At 41.4% G+C, this 18,026-nt stretch overlaps 1 protein-coding gene and 1 long non-coding RNA gene across 2 annotated transcripts in view; one reads left to right on the top strand and one right to left on the bottom strand.

The window, feature by feature from the left end:
- LOC113611655 (uncharacterized) overlaps positions 1-3,564 on the bottom strand; it is a 33,333-nt gene extending 29,769 nt beyond the window's left edge. Inside the window, exon 1 of the long non-coding RNA XR_003429538.1 lies at positions 3,229-3,564. This is a non-coding gene — a long non-coding RNA (uncharacterized LOC113611655). The remainder of the gene's footprint in view (positions 1-3,228) is intronic.
- An 84-nt stretch (positions 3,565-3,648) lies between these two features.
- On the top strand, positions 3,649-17,251 carry PRKAB2 (protein kinase AMP-activated non-catalytic subunit beta 2). Its single transcript, XM_027090937.1, has 8 exons — positions 3,649-3,751; positions 4,019-4,201; positions 7,956-8,122; positions 8,917-9,010; positions 9,247-9,367; positions 13,020-13,153; positions 13,826-13,894; positions 16,390-17,251. Exons 2-8 carry the CDS (start codon positions 4,046-4,048, stop codon positions 16,465-16,467), a joined length of 819 nt encoding a protein of 272 aa, XP_026946738.1. The 5' UTR covers positions 3,649-3,751; positions 4,019-4,045; the 3' UTR covers positions 16,468-17,251.
- The last annotated feature ends 775 nt before the right edge of the window (positions 17,252-18,026 follow it).

Below are 18,026 nucleotides of genomic sequence, written 5' to 3'. Positions count from 1 at the left end.
GGGTAGAATGATAGTTGCCAGGGGTCAGGAGTTAGGGGAAATGGGAAGATGTTGGTCAAAGGGTATAAACTTTAAGTTATAAGATGAATAAGCACAGCATGGTGACTATAGTTAATAATACTGTGCTATGTACCTGAAATTTGCTAAGAGGGTAAATCTTAAGCATTTTCCCACACAAACACACAGAGGCGTGAAGTGATAGATGTGAATTACCTTGATTGTGGGAATCATTTCACAGTGTTCACATACATCAAGTCATCATGCTGCATACTTTAAATATATATAATTTTATCATTATACCTCAATAAAGGTGGAAAAAATTAATATCAATGGTATTTGTTTTTAAAAATAATTACTTTCCACAATGGTTGAGTAGTCTCTTTTGTGTATAAACTTGTATCATTCCTCTTCCTAAAGCTGATATTTTAAATAGTATTAAATTGTTTTTATTTTTTATTGAGGTATAATGTTCATACAATAAAATCACCCTTTTTAGTGTACAGTTCTGTAAGTTTTGACAGATGCATAACACCATTACAATCAAGATACAGAAGTATTCTATAACTCCCCCAAATTTCCTAAGGCCCCTTTGTAGTCAACACCTCTTCCCACCTTCAACTCCTGGAAAGCACTGATCTGTTTTCTGACCCTAAGTCTTGCTTTTTCCAGAATGTCATGTAAATAGACTCTGGCTTCTTTCACTTCCCATAATGCATCTGATATTCATCCATGTTGTGTGTATCAAGAGTTTAATCCTTTTCATTGCTGAGCAGTATTCCATTTATGGCTATACCACGTTTTGTTTATAGATTTACCAGGCAAAAGACACTTGTGTTGTTTACCTTTTGGGGTGAAAATGAGTGAAGCCACATATGTTTTGTACAAATAAATATTTATGTACATGTTTTTGTGTGAACCTGTCTTTATATCACTTGAATAAATACCTAAGAGTGGGATTACTAAACTGCATGTTAGGTATATGTTTAACTTTATAAAAAAGATCAGATTGTTTTTGAAATGGAAATCACCAAGATGAGATGTCACACTCATTCCTGATCACAAGTGGGGATGCAAACTGGGGAGCAGAGACAGGAAAGTAAAGCTCCAGATGCCGAATCTAACCTGTCATCCAGTTCTGTAAAATCGATATATTCTTCCCCCATTCCCCCATCCTCACCTCTCAGAGGAAGTAGGACACCTTTAGCAGCATGCATAAAAGTGTACTGTGTTGTGAAGCCTCCCATGCTCTCCATTATTCTCCTCAGTTTATCAGGCAGAATGGCTTATCTGAGGAGACGAGTGGCAATGACATCTGAGATACAGTAACATCAAGAGAACCCCCACCAATTATTTTGCCTATTACCTTCTTCTTTTCCTTCCCTCTAGAAGGAAGGATAGGACACTGGGGCAACAGCATTAAGTCTGAAGAGAGAAATTATACTGGTGTTGGTTAAGAGATCATGTTTCTTTACCTAGTCTTTCCTGAGTATAAGGAAAAAACAAACAAACATGGGACTAGGGAGAAGCAATTAATCCTTCCTACAGTGTCAAATTACTTTTGTCTTATGTCTAAAATACACAATATGCAAAGCTGACTTTTATTATTAACTACTGACCGATTTATAAATGTTATTAGAGCAGAACAGTGTCATGAATAATCCCCAAAGCAGATTTGCTCCTCCTATGCTGATTTGACGCTTGTAAGGAAATACATACTGGGGACATATTACTTGGCATGGAGAAACCACCCTGGGGCTAGAAAGCTGAACAGTACACAAGTTAATGTTTATTGTATTAGTCCTTCAAGGACCTTGCTTCAGAGTCCTGTGGAAAGATTGAAAGGAACTCGGGGAATAAGGGGGGGGGGGGTAAGATTATCCAAGAAGGAGGTAACTAGACAGTAATGATTTTGGAGGGGTGAGCAAAAGGTTGCAGTAAAAAAAATGTACCTTTTTTTCTGCAAACTGTCTTTGGTTAAGAGCTACAGAATAACTGAGTTTATTAGGGGCAGAGCAAAAACAAAAGGGGGAGCAGAGGATTTGTTGGACTTAAGTGGATGGGTTTTCAACTTAATATAAAACGAACTTTTCAACAAATAGAGCTGCTCATTCAGAAAAGGTGGCCTTGTGTGACTTGGGGTTCCCCATTACTGGCTGTGTTTAAGACTAAGTGCAATTATCCTGTTATAAATGTAGTAAACAGTATTCATGTACCCTTCATTCTGCAAATGTTTACTCTGTACAAGGTGCATGCAAGAACATGAAGAATCAAACCTAGATTTGCTCTCTGCCAGTAGTCAATGCAGTGGTTCTTACACTTTAATGTGTATACACATTCCCTTGGGGATTTGTTAAAATGCAGAATCTGATTCTGTAGGATGGGGCCTCAGACTCAGCATTTCTAACAAGCTCCCAGGTGATGCCCATGCTGCTGGTCACTATAACACATGCTGAGTGACAAGGGTTTCTAGTAGGTAATGAGACATGCATATAATCATAATGCAAAGTAAGAATTAGTAAATACCACATAAGTCCCATTAATTATCAGTAGAAACCTGAATCTGCTCCAACAAGACTGTCGTTGCCCTTTTCTACCTAAGTATTCCTTCTGATGGTTCTGTTGCTCTCTTTCTTGAATTTCATTTCTTCTGGGGTTGCTCACTGCAAGTGCTGTTTCTTAGCCTAGAATAGCTTTCTCCTTCTCCTTATACTAATTTTAACAATTTGTCAAGATTTATCTCCTGGGACTTCCCTGGTGGCGCAGTGGTTAAAAATCTGCCTGCCAATTCAGGGGACATGGGTTCGATCCCTGGTCTGGGAAGATCCCACATGCCGCGGAGCAACTAAGCCCGTGCACCACAACTACTAAGCCTGCGCTCTACAGCCGAAGAGCCACAGCTACTGAAGCCCGTGCGCCTAGAGCCCTTGCTCCGCAACAAGAGAAGCCACCACAATGAGAAGCCTGAGCACCACAACAAAGAGTAGCCCCCGCTCGCCGCAACTAGAGAAAGCCCGTGCGCAGCAACGATAGACCCAATGCAGTCAAAAATAAATAAACAAAAATATTTTTTTTGAAAAAAGATTTATCTCCTAATTATTCCCTGTTCCCTGGGGACCCAGTCAGGCTGTCTGCTCCCCATAGCACTTAGTTTTAACCTCGAGCAATTACCACTACTACTTCCTTAGCTTTCAGGTGCAAGTCCGTTTTCTTATTCCTATAGGAACTCACCTCTCCGGGATGCCTGTCGAAAAGACGCTACAAAATGAAAACGTCTGGCGAACCTGAGGCCAGGTGAGGGAGCGGGGAAAAAAGCAATGCCGCTCCACCGGGTGCGCACCAGAGCCCGTGAGGGGACCCCGTGTCCTTCGGTGACCGTCCCCACCCGATAGCAATCCCTGAGGCTCAAGCAACCAAAGATCTCGGCGCAGTCTCGCCAGCGAAGCAGTCCTGGCCCCGCACGCGGTGGATTGCGGAACCGGCGCCCCCGTCTGGCGCTGAAGGCTGCGCGCGGCTGCCCACCATCGAGGCGACGGTGGCTAGAGAGGCCGGCGGGCCCCGAGCGCTGCCGCGGCGCGGCCGCAGGGAACGCGCGCGGGGCGACCCCGCGTCTCTGGCCTTGTAGCCATTTTAGGAGGAAACCCGGGTCGCTAGCCCGGGGCGTGGCTTCAATTTCAATAACTTTATTGGTGGCCTTATCCGCAGAACATCCATCGCACCATTGGTCCCGGGAGGAGGCAGAGCATCGCGGGAGGTGATTGGGGTGGGAGCGCCCCTGGGCAGTGAGCGCGGAGGGTGCGGGGGAGTTTCCGAAAGCGGGTTTCTTGAGCAGCGGGCAACTAGGGGGATTGGGGGTTCCGGGGGTTCCTGGCGGCCAGGGAGAGAGGGCGGGCTCCCCGGCGCGCGGCTTTCCTGGGGCGGGGATTCCCTTGCCCGGGTCCCCAGACGCAGGGGCGGGGCCAGGGGCTCCCCAGACGCGACCGCTGGGGTGTCCCTAGCCCCGTGTTGTTCCGCACGGCAGGTGGCCCCCGACTCGAGCTGCACCGCCATGGGAAACACCACCAGCGACCGGGTGGCCGGGGAGCGCCACGGCTCCAAGGCTGCGCGCACCGAGGGCGCCGGCGGCCATGCCCCGGGCAAGGAACATAAGATCATGGTGGGGAGCACCGATGACCCCAGCGTCTTCAGCCTGCCGGATTCCAAGGTGAGTGTCCCCACGCCCCTAGTTGGTGGCGATGCTGCAGTAGTCTGGGTGTCAGGGCTCCTCCTCCCTATTTTGATTTTTTCTTATCACACTGACCTGGGTTACGGTTTTTAGAATTAAAGGCTTTTTTCGGGGACGGAGGTATTGAGTGGTAATTCCTTTCGCGGTGCTGTCTCAAAGTAGGATAGAGGCGGAGTTCTTGTTACTCGACTACTCTTTTGGCCACATTTTTAGGATGAGGCCAACAAACCTCCGCCCGGTCGCCCTTGGTTCTCCTAACAGGCACCCTCTTCTAGAGTACTGATGAATTTGTAGGTTGTGAGCCCTGGTGAAAAACTTCAGAGGGTAGGTTACCCGAGTTGCTGACCATAGGCGGCATTTCCTCACATTTGCCTTGAGGTAGGTAAATGAATTTCTTTTTCCTGATAACTGTTGTGTATCAGTATCATTTTTGCCCTTCTGAGAGCTCATCACTTCAGATCCTCTTCCCCTTTGGCATGGCTGTGAGCAGCAACCACTTGCTTATATGAATACTTTCTTCTAGTCTTGGGGATCAATAAAGGACATTATTTGGTTGACTGCTTAGTTTTCATCTCATACTTTACAGTAGTCTTGGCTGAGCTGCTTCTTTCACGTCCAGCTGCTTCTCAAGTGGGAGAGCAAATAATTCCAGGATTTCTCTAATTTCCGGTAGTACTTCATAGTGTTACCGCGGCTGAAAATGGACAACCCACAGTTGCCCTGAAGACCTTGCTCTCAATCAAGGACTTTCAGGAAAGTGGCAACTTGTATTCACCCTACAGAAAGGATAGATGGAGCTGACAGCAATGTAATTACTATTTGAATGTTTCTAATCACTTTCAGAGTTGTAGGCATTAAATACATTAATTCCTCCTGGTAGTCTGACTAGAATGAAGTAGAAAAATGGAGGGGTTGGGGAGATTGGGGTAGGTTTGATGTTATCACTCATCCTGTCCCACCCATCTGGGGTTTTATTTTATTTACTCTTGTAAATAGAGAATAATTTGCCGGGTTGATAACACATGAGATGTGGATTCTACTGTTTATTTTCTTGGATCACAACTGAGAACATAATCACAAAGAGAAGTGAGGGTGATTTCTTGGGGTTTCTTCTTCGTTCCTTTCTTCCTTCTCCCACTTCAGGACTTCTTCCTCAACATTTGGGCCCTCTCCTCAGCCATCTGAATTTACTTCTTCAGAGCTTTCTCAAGGTGATTGTATTTTTACCAGTTTCCTACATTGGTGACTCAGGATTTAAGTACAGTGTATTTGTCAAACTGTGACTGCAGTAATCGGCGTCCTGAATAAAAGCCAGGTTGCTCTGTCTGAAATGGAGCCTATTTTGGATCATTCTTTCCCTTACCTCAATCTTGACATTTGTGAAATAAGAAAATTGGTTCAAATAATTCCCAAGGTCACTTCCAAATCTAAGATTTTATAGTTCTCAATCTACTGTATTTCTTCCCTCAATGTTTCACTTAAACATTTTTCAGTTATAATTCTAATTGTTTTGCCTCTTTTCCTGATGATTTTGCTGACTATTTAACTTGGAGTAAACAATCTTTTTGCTAGTCAGCTGCACTCATGCCTACCACAGAAATGTCATGTCATACGTGGAAGGGCTTTCTTCCAAAGCTAGGCATATTAATAGTTTGTAGCTTTCAAATTCTAAACTGAAACTATTAAATCATACAAGTAAGTAATAGAAACAGTGGCAGGCGGGCCTACATTGCTTCAAATGCCAGCCTTCTTCCGTTTACTAGTTCAATGGTTTTCAGTCCTATTTGCACATTAGACTCACCTGAGATTTGTTTGAACACTGCATAGAAAATTTGAAACATTTTCCATGTTTCAAAGTCAGGAGAACAGTGTAATGAACTCCTGTATTAACTGTCATCCAGTTTAAACAATGATCAAATCATGAATGAATTTATGTCACCTATACCCCAATCCACTCTTCCTCCACCAATTATTTTGAAGCAAATCCCAGACCGTCATATCAAATATTACTTTATTTGTAAATATTTTAGGATGTATCTCTAAAGATGAGGTTTCTTTCTTTATTTTTAATATAATTTCAGTATTATTGTCTGGGAAGCTTTTTAAAAGTAGATTCCCGGACCTTATATCTGAATCAGAATCTGAGGCATATGTAATTGTTAGGCATATGTAAACATTTCTGTAATTCTAATGCAGCCTGTCAAATAAGAGTTCATTGCTTTGAGAAAATGGAGATCAAACTTTCCTCTTAAGCCACTTCCTTATATAATGTGAAAGTTCCTTCAATTCTCTTTGTCTGCTTGCTTTGGATTATGCTGCTACTGGTATCTCATAGCGTAGTTTTGAGGAATATTGAGAGAGAGTATGGAAGGTAGTCTGCCTCAGCCATTTTGAAAGTAAAGCCCAAATGAATAAACTAGTCCTTTTTTTTTTTTAACCCACATTATTTTATTTGGTAATATTTTGGCTTGGTACCATATAGTCTTATTTACCAAAGTTATTTAAGCCAATCTGAAGTGGGGGTGAGCAAACTTTTTCTATAAAGGGCCAGGTAGGTAATATTTTAGACTTTGCGGACCATACAGTCTCTGTCACAACTACTCACTTCTGCCATTGTAGCATGAAAGCAGCTGTAGAAAATGAGTAAGTGAATGAGTGTGGCTATTTTCTGATAAAACCTTATTTGTAAAAGCATCTGGCTCACTGGCCATAGTTTGCCAATTCCTGTTCTGAAGGATGGTAATGAAAAGAAACTAAGTAAGGAGTCAGTTGTTTTTCCGGAATCCTACATACTTCATTTGATATTGGAACCACTTTTTTAAAGGAAACTGTTTTTGATCTGATGCTTCTTGGGACTCCAGAATTTTCATCCCTACTCCTGAAATAACTAGTACAAACCTGGCATAGGTGAGCAAGTAAGATTTCATAACCATTTCTCAAAATTTATGAAACCAATGATCTGATTTATATATATATATATATATATATATATTTTTTTATTTTTTTTTTTTTTTTTTTTTGCGGTACGTGGGCCTCTCACTGCTGTGGCCTCTCCCACTGCAGAGCACAGGCTCCGGTCGCTCAGGCTCAGCTGCTCCGCAGCATGTGGAATCCTCCCGGACCGGGGCACAAACCCGCGTCCCCTGCATCGGCAGGCGGACTCTCAACCACTGCGCCACCAGGGAAGCCCTGATTTTTATATTTTTAATGTCCTTTTGTAACCTATTAACTAAACTAGAGATTGTGAATTACTTATGAATTTTAGCATCTCTAATTTCTATTACAACTGATAAATTGGGAGCTGCTCATATTTGCATGTGGTTAACTTAATTATTTTTTGTAGAACCATACTTTATTTTCATATTTTTTCTCTTAAGAGACACTCAGAAGCATATCATAATTGTCTGCCTATGAGTTAATCTGGTAAGAGGAAGTAAGGTTTTTTGTTTGTTTGTTTCTTAAGGGAAATCCTAAGGCTCTGAAAGAATGAGTGGTACATGCAGACTCAGAAGTTAGGCTGTGATTTGGGTAGCCTTTGAGCATAAGCCATTTGACCATTTTGGTCCTAGATGAGTTCTTTTTCTATAGTTTGTTCAAAATCTGATTTAGTTGCTAATTTCAAGGCTTATTAATCCTTAGCAGAAACGTAGCACCCCTCTCTGCCCTAGGGAGGAGAGTGACCTTTTCAGAATTCCTGGGTCACAATTTAGGGATGACCTAATCCTTCTTACAGCTCCCTGGGGACAAAGAGTTTGTATCATGGCAGCAGGATTTGGAGGACTCCGTAAAGCCCACACAGCAGGCCCGGCCCACTGTTATCCGCTGGTCTGAAGGAGGCAAGGAGGTCTTCATCTCTGGGTCCTTCAACAATTGGAGCACCAAGATTCCACTGATTAAGAGGTGAAGACAAGTGTCTTGGTTGAGTCTACAGGGTCCAGGAGTAGAGACTTGATTTCCTTTCTTAGGAGAGAGACCTGGCTGGACTACTCCTCTCCACCTGCTAGGGACTCTCTCTAGAATATTTTCTGTGACCAATAAGTATATCTGTGACATTTTTTTCTAACCTCATAGTGAGTCAGAGATGTTTTACCACTTAGAATGTCATTTTCTTTAAGACTGTGTTAACACAAGTCCTTTCTATGCTTGTGGGAAGTCTTCCATAACTGCCTGAGTCCAGTTGCTCTGACTTCTGCACTAAAACAAAACACACTGTAAAGTTCTAGGTAGTAATGTTGTTTGTTGCTTTCAGAGCAACAGTGAATTATGTAACTGGTTATGGCCCTTTGTATATAGGTAATTTTCTAGAATCTGCCACCAAAATATGGGAAGGGTACCTTGAGGCACTTCTTATCCTGAACCTACTTGCTATCTTATTTACATTCATGAGGGATCCGTTTTGCTGAAGCAAAATAGTTGTACTAAGGTGGAACATTCGGGAGGATTAACATCTTTATTGTTCTTTTCCAGATATTAGTTAAGAACTGAAGTTATTGGGAGGGGCTAGCAAATACATGCTCAAGGTGATATAAAAAAGGAGAATGGGTTTATAAATTATTTTTTACTACAGGGGTTGCAATCACTTAAGAATGCAGGAGATCATTGGTATGATATTGTGATTGCCTCGTGGTTTTTACATTTATATTCTGTCTTCTAATAGAAATTTGGCCTATTTAACTTTCTGTTTTCTTCTATAGCCATAATGACTTTGTTGCCATCCTGGACCTCCCTGAGGGAGAGCACCAGTACAAGTTCTTTGTGGATGGACAGTGGGTTCATGATCCATCAGAGGTAAGGCCTTGATCTCCGAGGGTAACCACTGACTTAACAGTCTCCTTTAAACTATCATTCCCCTTGGTGTCAAACATCATTGCAGTCAGGACTGATAGGCTCCTATTCTGTTGGATTTCTTTCTTGATAAAAGATGGTGGTGCCAAGTATGATCCCTTTTAAAAAGAGGAGAGTTGAATAGAAGAGATGTATTTGAAATGGGGTTTCATGAATTTTTTTTCCATTCATTGTTTCAGCCTGTGGTTACCAGTCAGCTTGGCACAATTAACAATTTGATCCATGTCAAGAAGTCTGATTTTGAGGTGTTTGATGCTTTAAAGCTAGATTCAATGGAAAGCTCAGAGACATCTTGTCGAGGTAATTTTGTAGTATTTGCTCTTTCTTGATCTGTTTTTCTTATAATGCGTGTTTCTTCCCAAGAGTGGTTTTTGTTTGTTTTTTCATTTTCTCCTTAGGAATCTTATCAATTGTATGTATATGTTTCTCCTATAAACATTAGGTACCCGTCTTCAAGAAAAAAATCTGTCTAGTGTATTTGATTTCAAACTTTTTAACCAGTAGGTTTACACTGTAACCCAGTACACACTCACACACACACACACACATACACACACACACACACCAGTAACACAAGTCTTACAGTATAATATTTGCCTTTATTACACGTAAAGTACTCTATTTTATCCTTCTTTTTATAAACCACTAATAGGCTATGGTCTATAGTTTAAAAAGCTATTTCTAGCAATATTTCAAGTTTTTCATTGACCTTTGAGAGTATCAACTAGCAGGGGCTAGCTGTGTCTCATATGCCTTGTTTAGCTGCCTCAGCTTAATCCTGCCAGTTTGATAGCTCAGTTGGCAGTTCTGTAATTTTATAGGGCCTACATATACGGCAGCTTTTTGGGGGAAAAGGGTTATGTAAACCTCACATTTCCTTTTTTTTTAATTAATTTCTTTAAATAATTAATTAATTAATTAATTAATTAATTATGGCTGTGCTGTGTCCTAGTTGCAGCACACAGGCTCTTTGTTGCGGCGTGCAGGATCTTTTAGTTACAGCAGGTGGACTTCTTAGTTGCGGCATGCATGCAGGATCTAGTTCCCAACCAGGGATCAAACCCGGGCCCCCTGCAGTGGGAGCATGGAGTCTTATCCATTGGACCACCAGGGAAGTTCCCAAACCTCACATTTCTTTTGTGTATATGTTAACTGAAGTTTTGTAAGTTTTGGGTTAAAAAAAAAAATCCCTTCGTAGAGGAAAAGACTTGTATCCTTTTGCTTCTCCCAGTGCTTTTTCCAAGGCCTTCATCTCTCCTTACATTAGCTATAAAACCAGAAAAGGGATTTGCTATCCATACTCACAGTTACCAATTTTGTTGTTTTACAGTAAAGGCTATGACTGTCTAAAGAACTGTGTTTCCAGTAAGCACACTTCTCCCTTGTGAGTTCAAAGCCTGCCTCTGCTACTAACTAGCTTTGCATCACGGACAACTCCTTCAACCTTTTTGGTTCTTGGTTCCTTATCAGTAAAATCAGAGGCTTAGACTCTCAGCGATTCACAGCTGAGGAGACACAATACCTGAAGTGAGACATGTTAGAATCTCAGGACACAAGAGTGGCTTATGTAGTTTCTAAAAGAATAAGCAATAGTATAATAATTGTTTAGGAAAATTACAAAAATATTGTTTTCATTATATAAGCTCAGAAAGTAAGGCTGGACATTGTTCTTAACTGGTGGCGCAGAGATTTAAAAGAGTTTAAAAATACTGAATTGAATGATGAGGCCACTAGTTACTCTAAATTTTTGCATTATATGATTCTAGCAAAGCAACCAATGAATAATAGACATATAATCATAATTATAGAGAAAGAGGACTAGCATACTTTTGATATTTCTCTCTTCCCACTTTCACCCAATTTCCTGATCCACTGAGGTAGGGTTTAGAATACATTTTATTAGGAATCTTCAGATAATGGGTTTTAATCTGCACTCAGTGACCATCTTTGCCGTGTATGTGACTTTGGGTAGATGACTTAACCATTTTTTTTTCTGATGGAAAGGGAAAAAAAAAAAAACTGTTCTATGTACTTGCAAAGAGTGTTTTTGTGGATCTATGATAAAATACCTGAGAGTACTTTGAAAAGTTTCAAGTTCTATACATTTTTAAGATATTGTTTAATATAACAGTATTTTTGCTACTCTTTTCTTTTGTCCCACGGTATATTTAATTGAAATCTGAGTTCTTATGCTGAACTGGTTGTTAAAATCCTTTTTACTAGAAACTGTAAAAAACATTAAAAATTTTTAAGCAAAAAATTATAGTTCTCTTCATTTTTGTGTATTTCTATTCTGTCTGCATACACTTTTTCCATTTTTTTAAGATATAATTTCACATGCCATAAAATTCACTCTGTTAAGGTGTGCAATCCAGTAAGTTTTAGTATATTCACAGAGTTGTGCAACCATCATCACTATATAATTCCAGAGTTTTGTTTTGTTTTTTTTGGCTGCGCTGGGTCTTCACTGCTGCACGCGGGCTTTCTCTAGTTGCAGTGAGCGGGGGCTACTCTTCGTTGCAGTATGTGGGCTTCTCATTGCAGTGGCTTCTCTAGTTGCATAGCACGGGCTCTAGGCACATGGGCCCAGTAGTTGTGGCTTGTGGGCTCTAGAGCGCAGGCTCAGTAGTTGTGGCACATGGGCTTAGTTGCTCCGCAGCATGTGGCATCTTCCCGGACCAGGGATCAAACCCGTGTCCCCTGCATTGGCAGGCGGATTCTTAACCACTGGACCACCAGGGAAGTCCAAATTCCAGAGTATTTTAATCACCCCCAAAAGAAACCCCATCCCCATGAGCAGTCACTTCCCATTGCCTCCTTCCCTCCGCCTCTGGCAACCACAAATCTACTTTGTGTCTCTATGGATTTGCCTGTTTTGGACATTTCATATAAATGGGATCATACACTACGTGGTCTTTTGTGTCTGGCTTCTTTCAGTTAGCATAATGTTTTCAGGGTTCATCCATGTTGTAATATATATAATTACTTCATTCCTTTTTATGGCTGAATAAAATTCCATTGTATGCGTATACCATTTTATTTATCCATTCATTAGCTGACGGACATTTGGATTGTTTCCACTTTTTGTCTGTTACAAATAATGGTGTTATGAACATTTGTGTTCAAGTTTTTGTGTGGGCATATGTTTTCATTTCTCTTGGGCATGTGCCCAGGAGTATAATTGCTGGGTCATATGGTAACTTTGTGCTTAACTTTTGGAGGAACTGCCAAACCGTTCTCCAAAGTGGCACACCATTTTACATTCCAACCAGCAATGGGAATAATACAAAGGTTCCAACTTCTCCACATCATCGCCAATAATTATTATTGTCTGCCTTTTTTTATTCTAGCCATCTTAATGAATGTGAAGTGGTATCTCATTGTGGTTTTGATTTGCATTCCCCTAATGACTACTACATTGTTATTAATTTTTCCTTTTTGTTGCAGTCATCGTAGTATCAGTAGTCTTAAAGTTTATAACCTTGCTGCTTGACTGGAAAAAAGAACAAATCTAATATTTTCATATTGTTTGATAGTTTATAAGGCATTGTCACATCTGTTGTCTCATTTGATTCCTATAAAAGCACTGTGAAATAGGGCAGAGATTGTTATTTTCATTTTATGAATGAGGAAACTGACTGTAGAAGAGGGATTTGTCCCAAGTCATACAATTGATAAATGGAGTAGCTCTTCCCTGAACCTACATCTTTTACCCCTCATCTCCTCCCCTATCCTTCACGTCATGTTACCATGTTGAGGAACTTCATGGTTTATGTTCAGGATGACACAGACTTTTTCTTTGTTTGCCTTACAGTTGTAGACCCAACAAGTCACAAGTTTATGATTCTTGACTTCTACCATATTTAATATTAGCTGCCATGTACTGACAGTTTTTTCATGCATCTTTAATAGCTCTCCAACTTTCCCTTATATTTGAATAAATATCTTCCAGACCTTTCCAGCTCACCCCCAGGGCCTTATGGTCAAGAAATGTATGTGTTTCGATCAGAGGAGAGATTCAAATCCCCACCCATCCTGCCTCCTCACCTTCTCCAAGTTATTCTTAACAAGGACACTAATATATCTGTGAGTATCCTAAGAGTATTGCTGGGGCATCTGGGGGTTACTAGACCATTTGAGCTACAGTGTAGTAATCGTAGAGGTTGGGATTATTACAAAGGTGTGTTGAGTATAAATCATATACGTATCAGTAGCTTTACAAGTTCCTTTTTCCAGGGCTGAGTTGCGACTTTTCCAAATACTGTTACCAAAATTCATAGTTGTGTTCTGGTCCTAATATATCAGGCTCAGAGCTATGGATTGCTAGAACCAGTTTCTAAGACTTCTATTCCAACATAAGATAAGGAGTATTTATCATTTGGGGATATCCAAAAGAAGTATATTTTGCATATAATTTACATTTCTAGTCAATTCACTTGATTCCCACTAAGATTATTTTTGCCTCTTACACAAATCTTCTATATGTGTTGTGGGCAAGGTCTGTTAAAGAGGATGAATAGGTAGTGAGGCTAAGGGTTTCTGCCCTGGACTCAGAATTTTCCTAATTTTCTGTAATGAGAATGTATTATTTATATATACTAGGATGAGTGCATTATTTAAAGGAAATAATACATTCTAGTTTTGAGTTTCTCAACAGTCCCAAAGATCTCTGAGGAAGAATAAACTGGTTTAGGATTGTGCATTTAACCCCATTTAGTGGTGTTTTTTTGGGTTTGTTTTTTTTTTTACCCCTCTTAGTGTGATCCAGCCTTGCTCCCCGAGCCCAATCATGTTATGCTGAACCATCTCTATGCATTGTCCATTAAGGTAAGTGGTGGGCCTGGTTCTTCACATAGTTCCCCAAAATGGGAGGGGAAGAGTTGAACACGTGTTCCCTAGTGGCTACTTGCTCTGCTGCTTCACTGAAGCTGAAGCTGGCAGTAATGGTCAGATTATAGGAGAAGAAGTTTCTTTCTTTAACTAGTGGGTTTGTTTGTTTTAAATTTTAGTCTCGATATCTGAGTTCTGGCTAGCTGAATTGCGCTGTGATTGAATGGACTTTTTTGCTTCCTGGTTTCTTTCTGGGTAGCTATAACCTTTGCACCACCTACTTAATTAAGTTTGAGTTCATAGTACTAGGATTTCATTTACAGAAAAAGCAAGTTTACCTTCCAGTTCAAAGAATGCTTGAATGTGATATTAAGGCTTCCATTTTTTTAGAGGTGGACATGAGCTGCTTTCAGCTGCCTGAGTCATATATACCCAAGTGCTTGCATCTTTCCTATCCACTACTTAAAGGAGAAATGTGACCAGACTTGCCCTGTTCCCCCCGCATCCCCGTCCCAGCTCTTAGAATGCTTCTTGGTTTCTCTGCTGCTTTAGATTCTGGATTGAAAATATCTGTTCAGTCTTGTCATGTCTTTGTGGTCTGGCTATTGGAATAATATTTTATATAGTTCTGTAGTTACCAAACTAAGCTGAACATCATCAGAATCACTTGGGGGAAGTTAGGGAAAATATAGATTCAGAGGCTCCATCCCCAGGGATTCTGAATAAGTGCATCTAGGATAGGCCTCAGTAATTTTTTTAAGCTGCTTATATTTCTTAGATGTGCAGCCAGATTAGGGAAATCACTGATACAGCTGTCTTTAACAGATTACCTGGTACTTACTAAATGTATATTATTGAATTTAATTTTTATAATAACCTTGTGGGATAAGTATTATTTTTTAACCCTGTTTTATAGATAAAGAAACTAAGGCTCATAGAAGGTCATATTGCCAATAAGTACAAGAGAGAGGACTGAGGTCCAGTCCTCCCATCTTTATTCCATGTCCTTTCCTAGAGACCATTGTGCTGGTTCTTCCAAGTAGATCTTTCTTTCTCTCACCCACTTCTCATTTCCACCAAACTCTTTCTGGAGTTGAATTTTTTACCTGCCTTGCTTCTGTCATTTTTAGGCTGTGATCTGCATACTGTGGTCACAGAATGTCAATCTGAGAAGTCTTCATTGTAGATGATACAATATAGAGGAAAATAGGAAGAGGCACTGGTTTCTTAATTGGATTTGCTTGCGTTCTTTGTGATCTAACTGAATTTTGCCTCCTGTATCTGCTCTTTGGCTATCAGGTGATGTCCACAGGTCTGCCATCTCTTCCTATGGTACACCCAGGGTCTGTAACACTGCTTGGGAAATGGTACCTCTTACTCTTCACACTGGTTCTGACCCAGGTCAAGGTCTTGATTGTTGTGGTTCAGCTTGGCCTTGACCTATCCCTGGTTTTCTCAGATTGTTTAAGCTGTTTGGAACTGATCCATTGGATTGAATGTCTTTCCAAGGAGGATTTTAGGGTCCACTTTGTTCAAGGATAGAAGATGATTCCTGAGTCCCCTCTTGATCAGAGATGACTTTTTTTTTTTTTTTTACTTTCATTTGCATTTATTTTTTGCAGCATTTATTCCCGGGCCATAAGTTTTTGTTTCTTCAATTTCTTCTGGGATATCTTTTTCTTCTGGGCAACCTCCTCTTCTGGTTTAGGAACAATCTGTTCTTTTTCAGTAAGGATCAAGAGATGACTTTTTTTAAAGTTCATCCCTGGTATTAAATGGGGCTTGGAAATGGTTTTTCAAAAGGATCACTGCCCTTTTTTCTCATTGCTTTTAAGACTTCCTTCTAGAGATAGATATCAGGATATTTCTTTTTTTCCATCATAGTTGTTTTTTTTGTTTTTGTTTTTTTTTTTTTGCGGTACACGGGCCTCTCACTGTTGTGGCCTCTCCCATTGTGGAGCACAGGCTCTGGATGCGCAGGCTCAGCAGCCATGGCTCACGGGCCCAGCGGCTCCATGGCATGTGGGATCTTCCTGGACCAGGGCACGAACCTGTGTCCCCTGCATTAGCAGGTGGACTCTCAACCACTGCGCCACCAGGGAAGCCCTTTTTTTCCATCATAGTTTTAAGCCCAATATTTGAATGTGAGGTGGGGAAGGAAGTGAGGTAGGAGACTAATATTTTTTCAGCACCTACTTTCTCTGTCAGATATTTTCATGTAATCATCAGAGCCATATTAATGGTAGGTGTTGTCCTTTGTAATGATGAGAAAAAACTTAGAGACATTAAGTAGATTACTCAAGGTCACAAATGGAGTAACAGTAGGAGTCAGGATCAAAACTTAAATTGATTTGAATCCAAAACCAACCTTTTTTTTAATAATATCAAACTAACTCTGTTAAAAGTGAGCAGTTGTGAAGGATTAATGGCTGGGAACAGCTGCCTACGTCCTGAACTAGTGAATTAATTACATATGTTTATTTCCCTTGCAGGACAGTGTGATGGTCCTTAGCGCAACCCATCGCTACAAGAAGAAATATGTCACTACTCTGCTGTACAAGCCCATCTGAAGGGATTCCTTCCTGCCTCCCAGGATTCAGGAGAAGCATCTCCCTTGCCTTTCTGGACTAGACCAGTCTTACCTGGGACTGGAAGGCTGATTTGCTTTGAGGCTAATATGTGTGTTTCAGAGCCTCTGAGTAGGATGCTCTGCTTTTGCATTTGATTGCAAATGAGAGCTTTAGGAGTTCATGGAATTTATTTTAAGAAAAAATCATATACACACACACACACACACACACGCACACACACACACGAGACGAAAGTTAATGGAAGCCTCCTAGCTAGACGTATTCTCTCTACCGGTGGGAACTCACCAAGATCTGTTGGGGAGAGCTGCAGGAAGAACCATGACAGGAAGCTTTTTCCCTAAAGTGAATGAAGAGCAAACTCTCAGGATCCTTGTTGGGTGGAGATTCTATCACTGCTACCTTGGCTCTCCAAGGGATGGACTTGTGCCAGAGTGCTGCCCTACTTACAGCTGCCTCCTTGCAGAAGCAGCTTTTCTTGCATGGGTTCTCTGTATTCCCAGAGTATGTGCACAATCTGTTTTTTATATGATACGAGGTACCCCACAAGAACCCTTTTTCCTCTCATTTCACATTCTTGCTTTGTTAACCTCCTTCAGATCCTATATCTGACTCTTGCCTAACACAAAATTCAGTGGGTAAGTGACCCCTTTCAAAGGCTGTGTGAAGGCTTCCCTGGTGGCGCAGTGGTTGAGAGTCCGCCAGCCAATGCAGGGGACACGGGTTCGTGCCCCGGTCCGGGAAGATCCCACATGCCACGGAGCAGCTGGGCCCGTGAGCCATGGCTGCTTAGCCTGCGCGTCTGGAGCCTGTGCTCCACAACGGGAGAGGCCACAACAGTGAGAGGCCCGCATACCACACACAAACAAAGAAACAAAAGGCTGTGTGAGACCTGACCCACCTTACAGACTAGGGCAGCCAGAAAGTCTCCTTTTTAAGCTCAGCACAGGCCCATGACACTTTGTCACTACTTATTTTAACTTCTACTGAAGAAAATATGGCTCAGCCTTATATGAAAGGCAGAATGCAGGTCTACTTTTTTGTTTTGGTTTGGTGCCACAGTTTAGGCTGTATTGGCACATTCCCATACTTTTTCCCACCTGGTTTGCCCCTGCTTCCATGTTTTCTTTCACAGAGCAGATAGCTTTGAAGGTGGGAGTGAAGCCAGAGAAAACTTTCATGTCTTTCATCCTTGGAATATTTTTATGTGCCTACATTTTTCTTTTATCAGAAAATGGCTTTTCGGGCTTCGCTGGTGGCACAGCTGTTGAGAGTCTGCCTGCCGATTCAGGGAACACGGGTTCGTGCCCCAGTCTGGGAAGATCCCACGTGCCGCGGAGCGGCTGGGCCCATGAACCGTGGCCGCTGAGCCTGCGTGTCCGGAGCCTGTGCTCCGCAATGGGAGAGGCCACAACAGTGAGAGGCCCGCGTACCGCAAAAATAAAACAAAATAAAATAAAAATGCCTTTTCATTGGTCTTAAGAGACTGCATTTGGAGAACTTCAGGCTTATGATAAATTGCCCCCAATATTTTCTTCTCT

The sequence above is a fragment of the Aethalodelphis obliquidens genome, unplaced genomic scaffold (genome assembly GCF_003676395.1).
Source record: "Aethalodelphis obliquidens isolate GAN/ISIS:26980383/991018 unplaced genomic scaffold, ASM367639v1 scaffold70, whole genome shotgun sequence".
Classification (NCBI taxonomy): domain Eukaryota; kingdom Metazoa; phylum Chordata; class Mammalia; order Artiodactyla; family Delphinidae; genus Aethalodelphis; species Aethalodelphis obliquidens.
The sequence above is the reverse complement of the archived record's forward strand: the minus strand, read 5'-3'. Positions and strand labels throughout refer to the sequence as shown.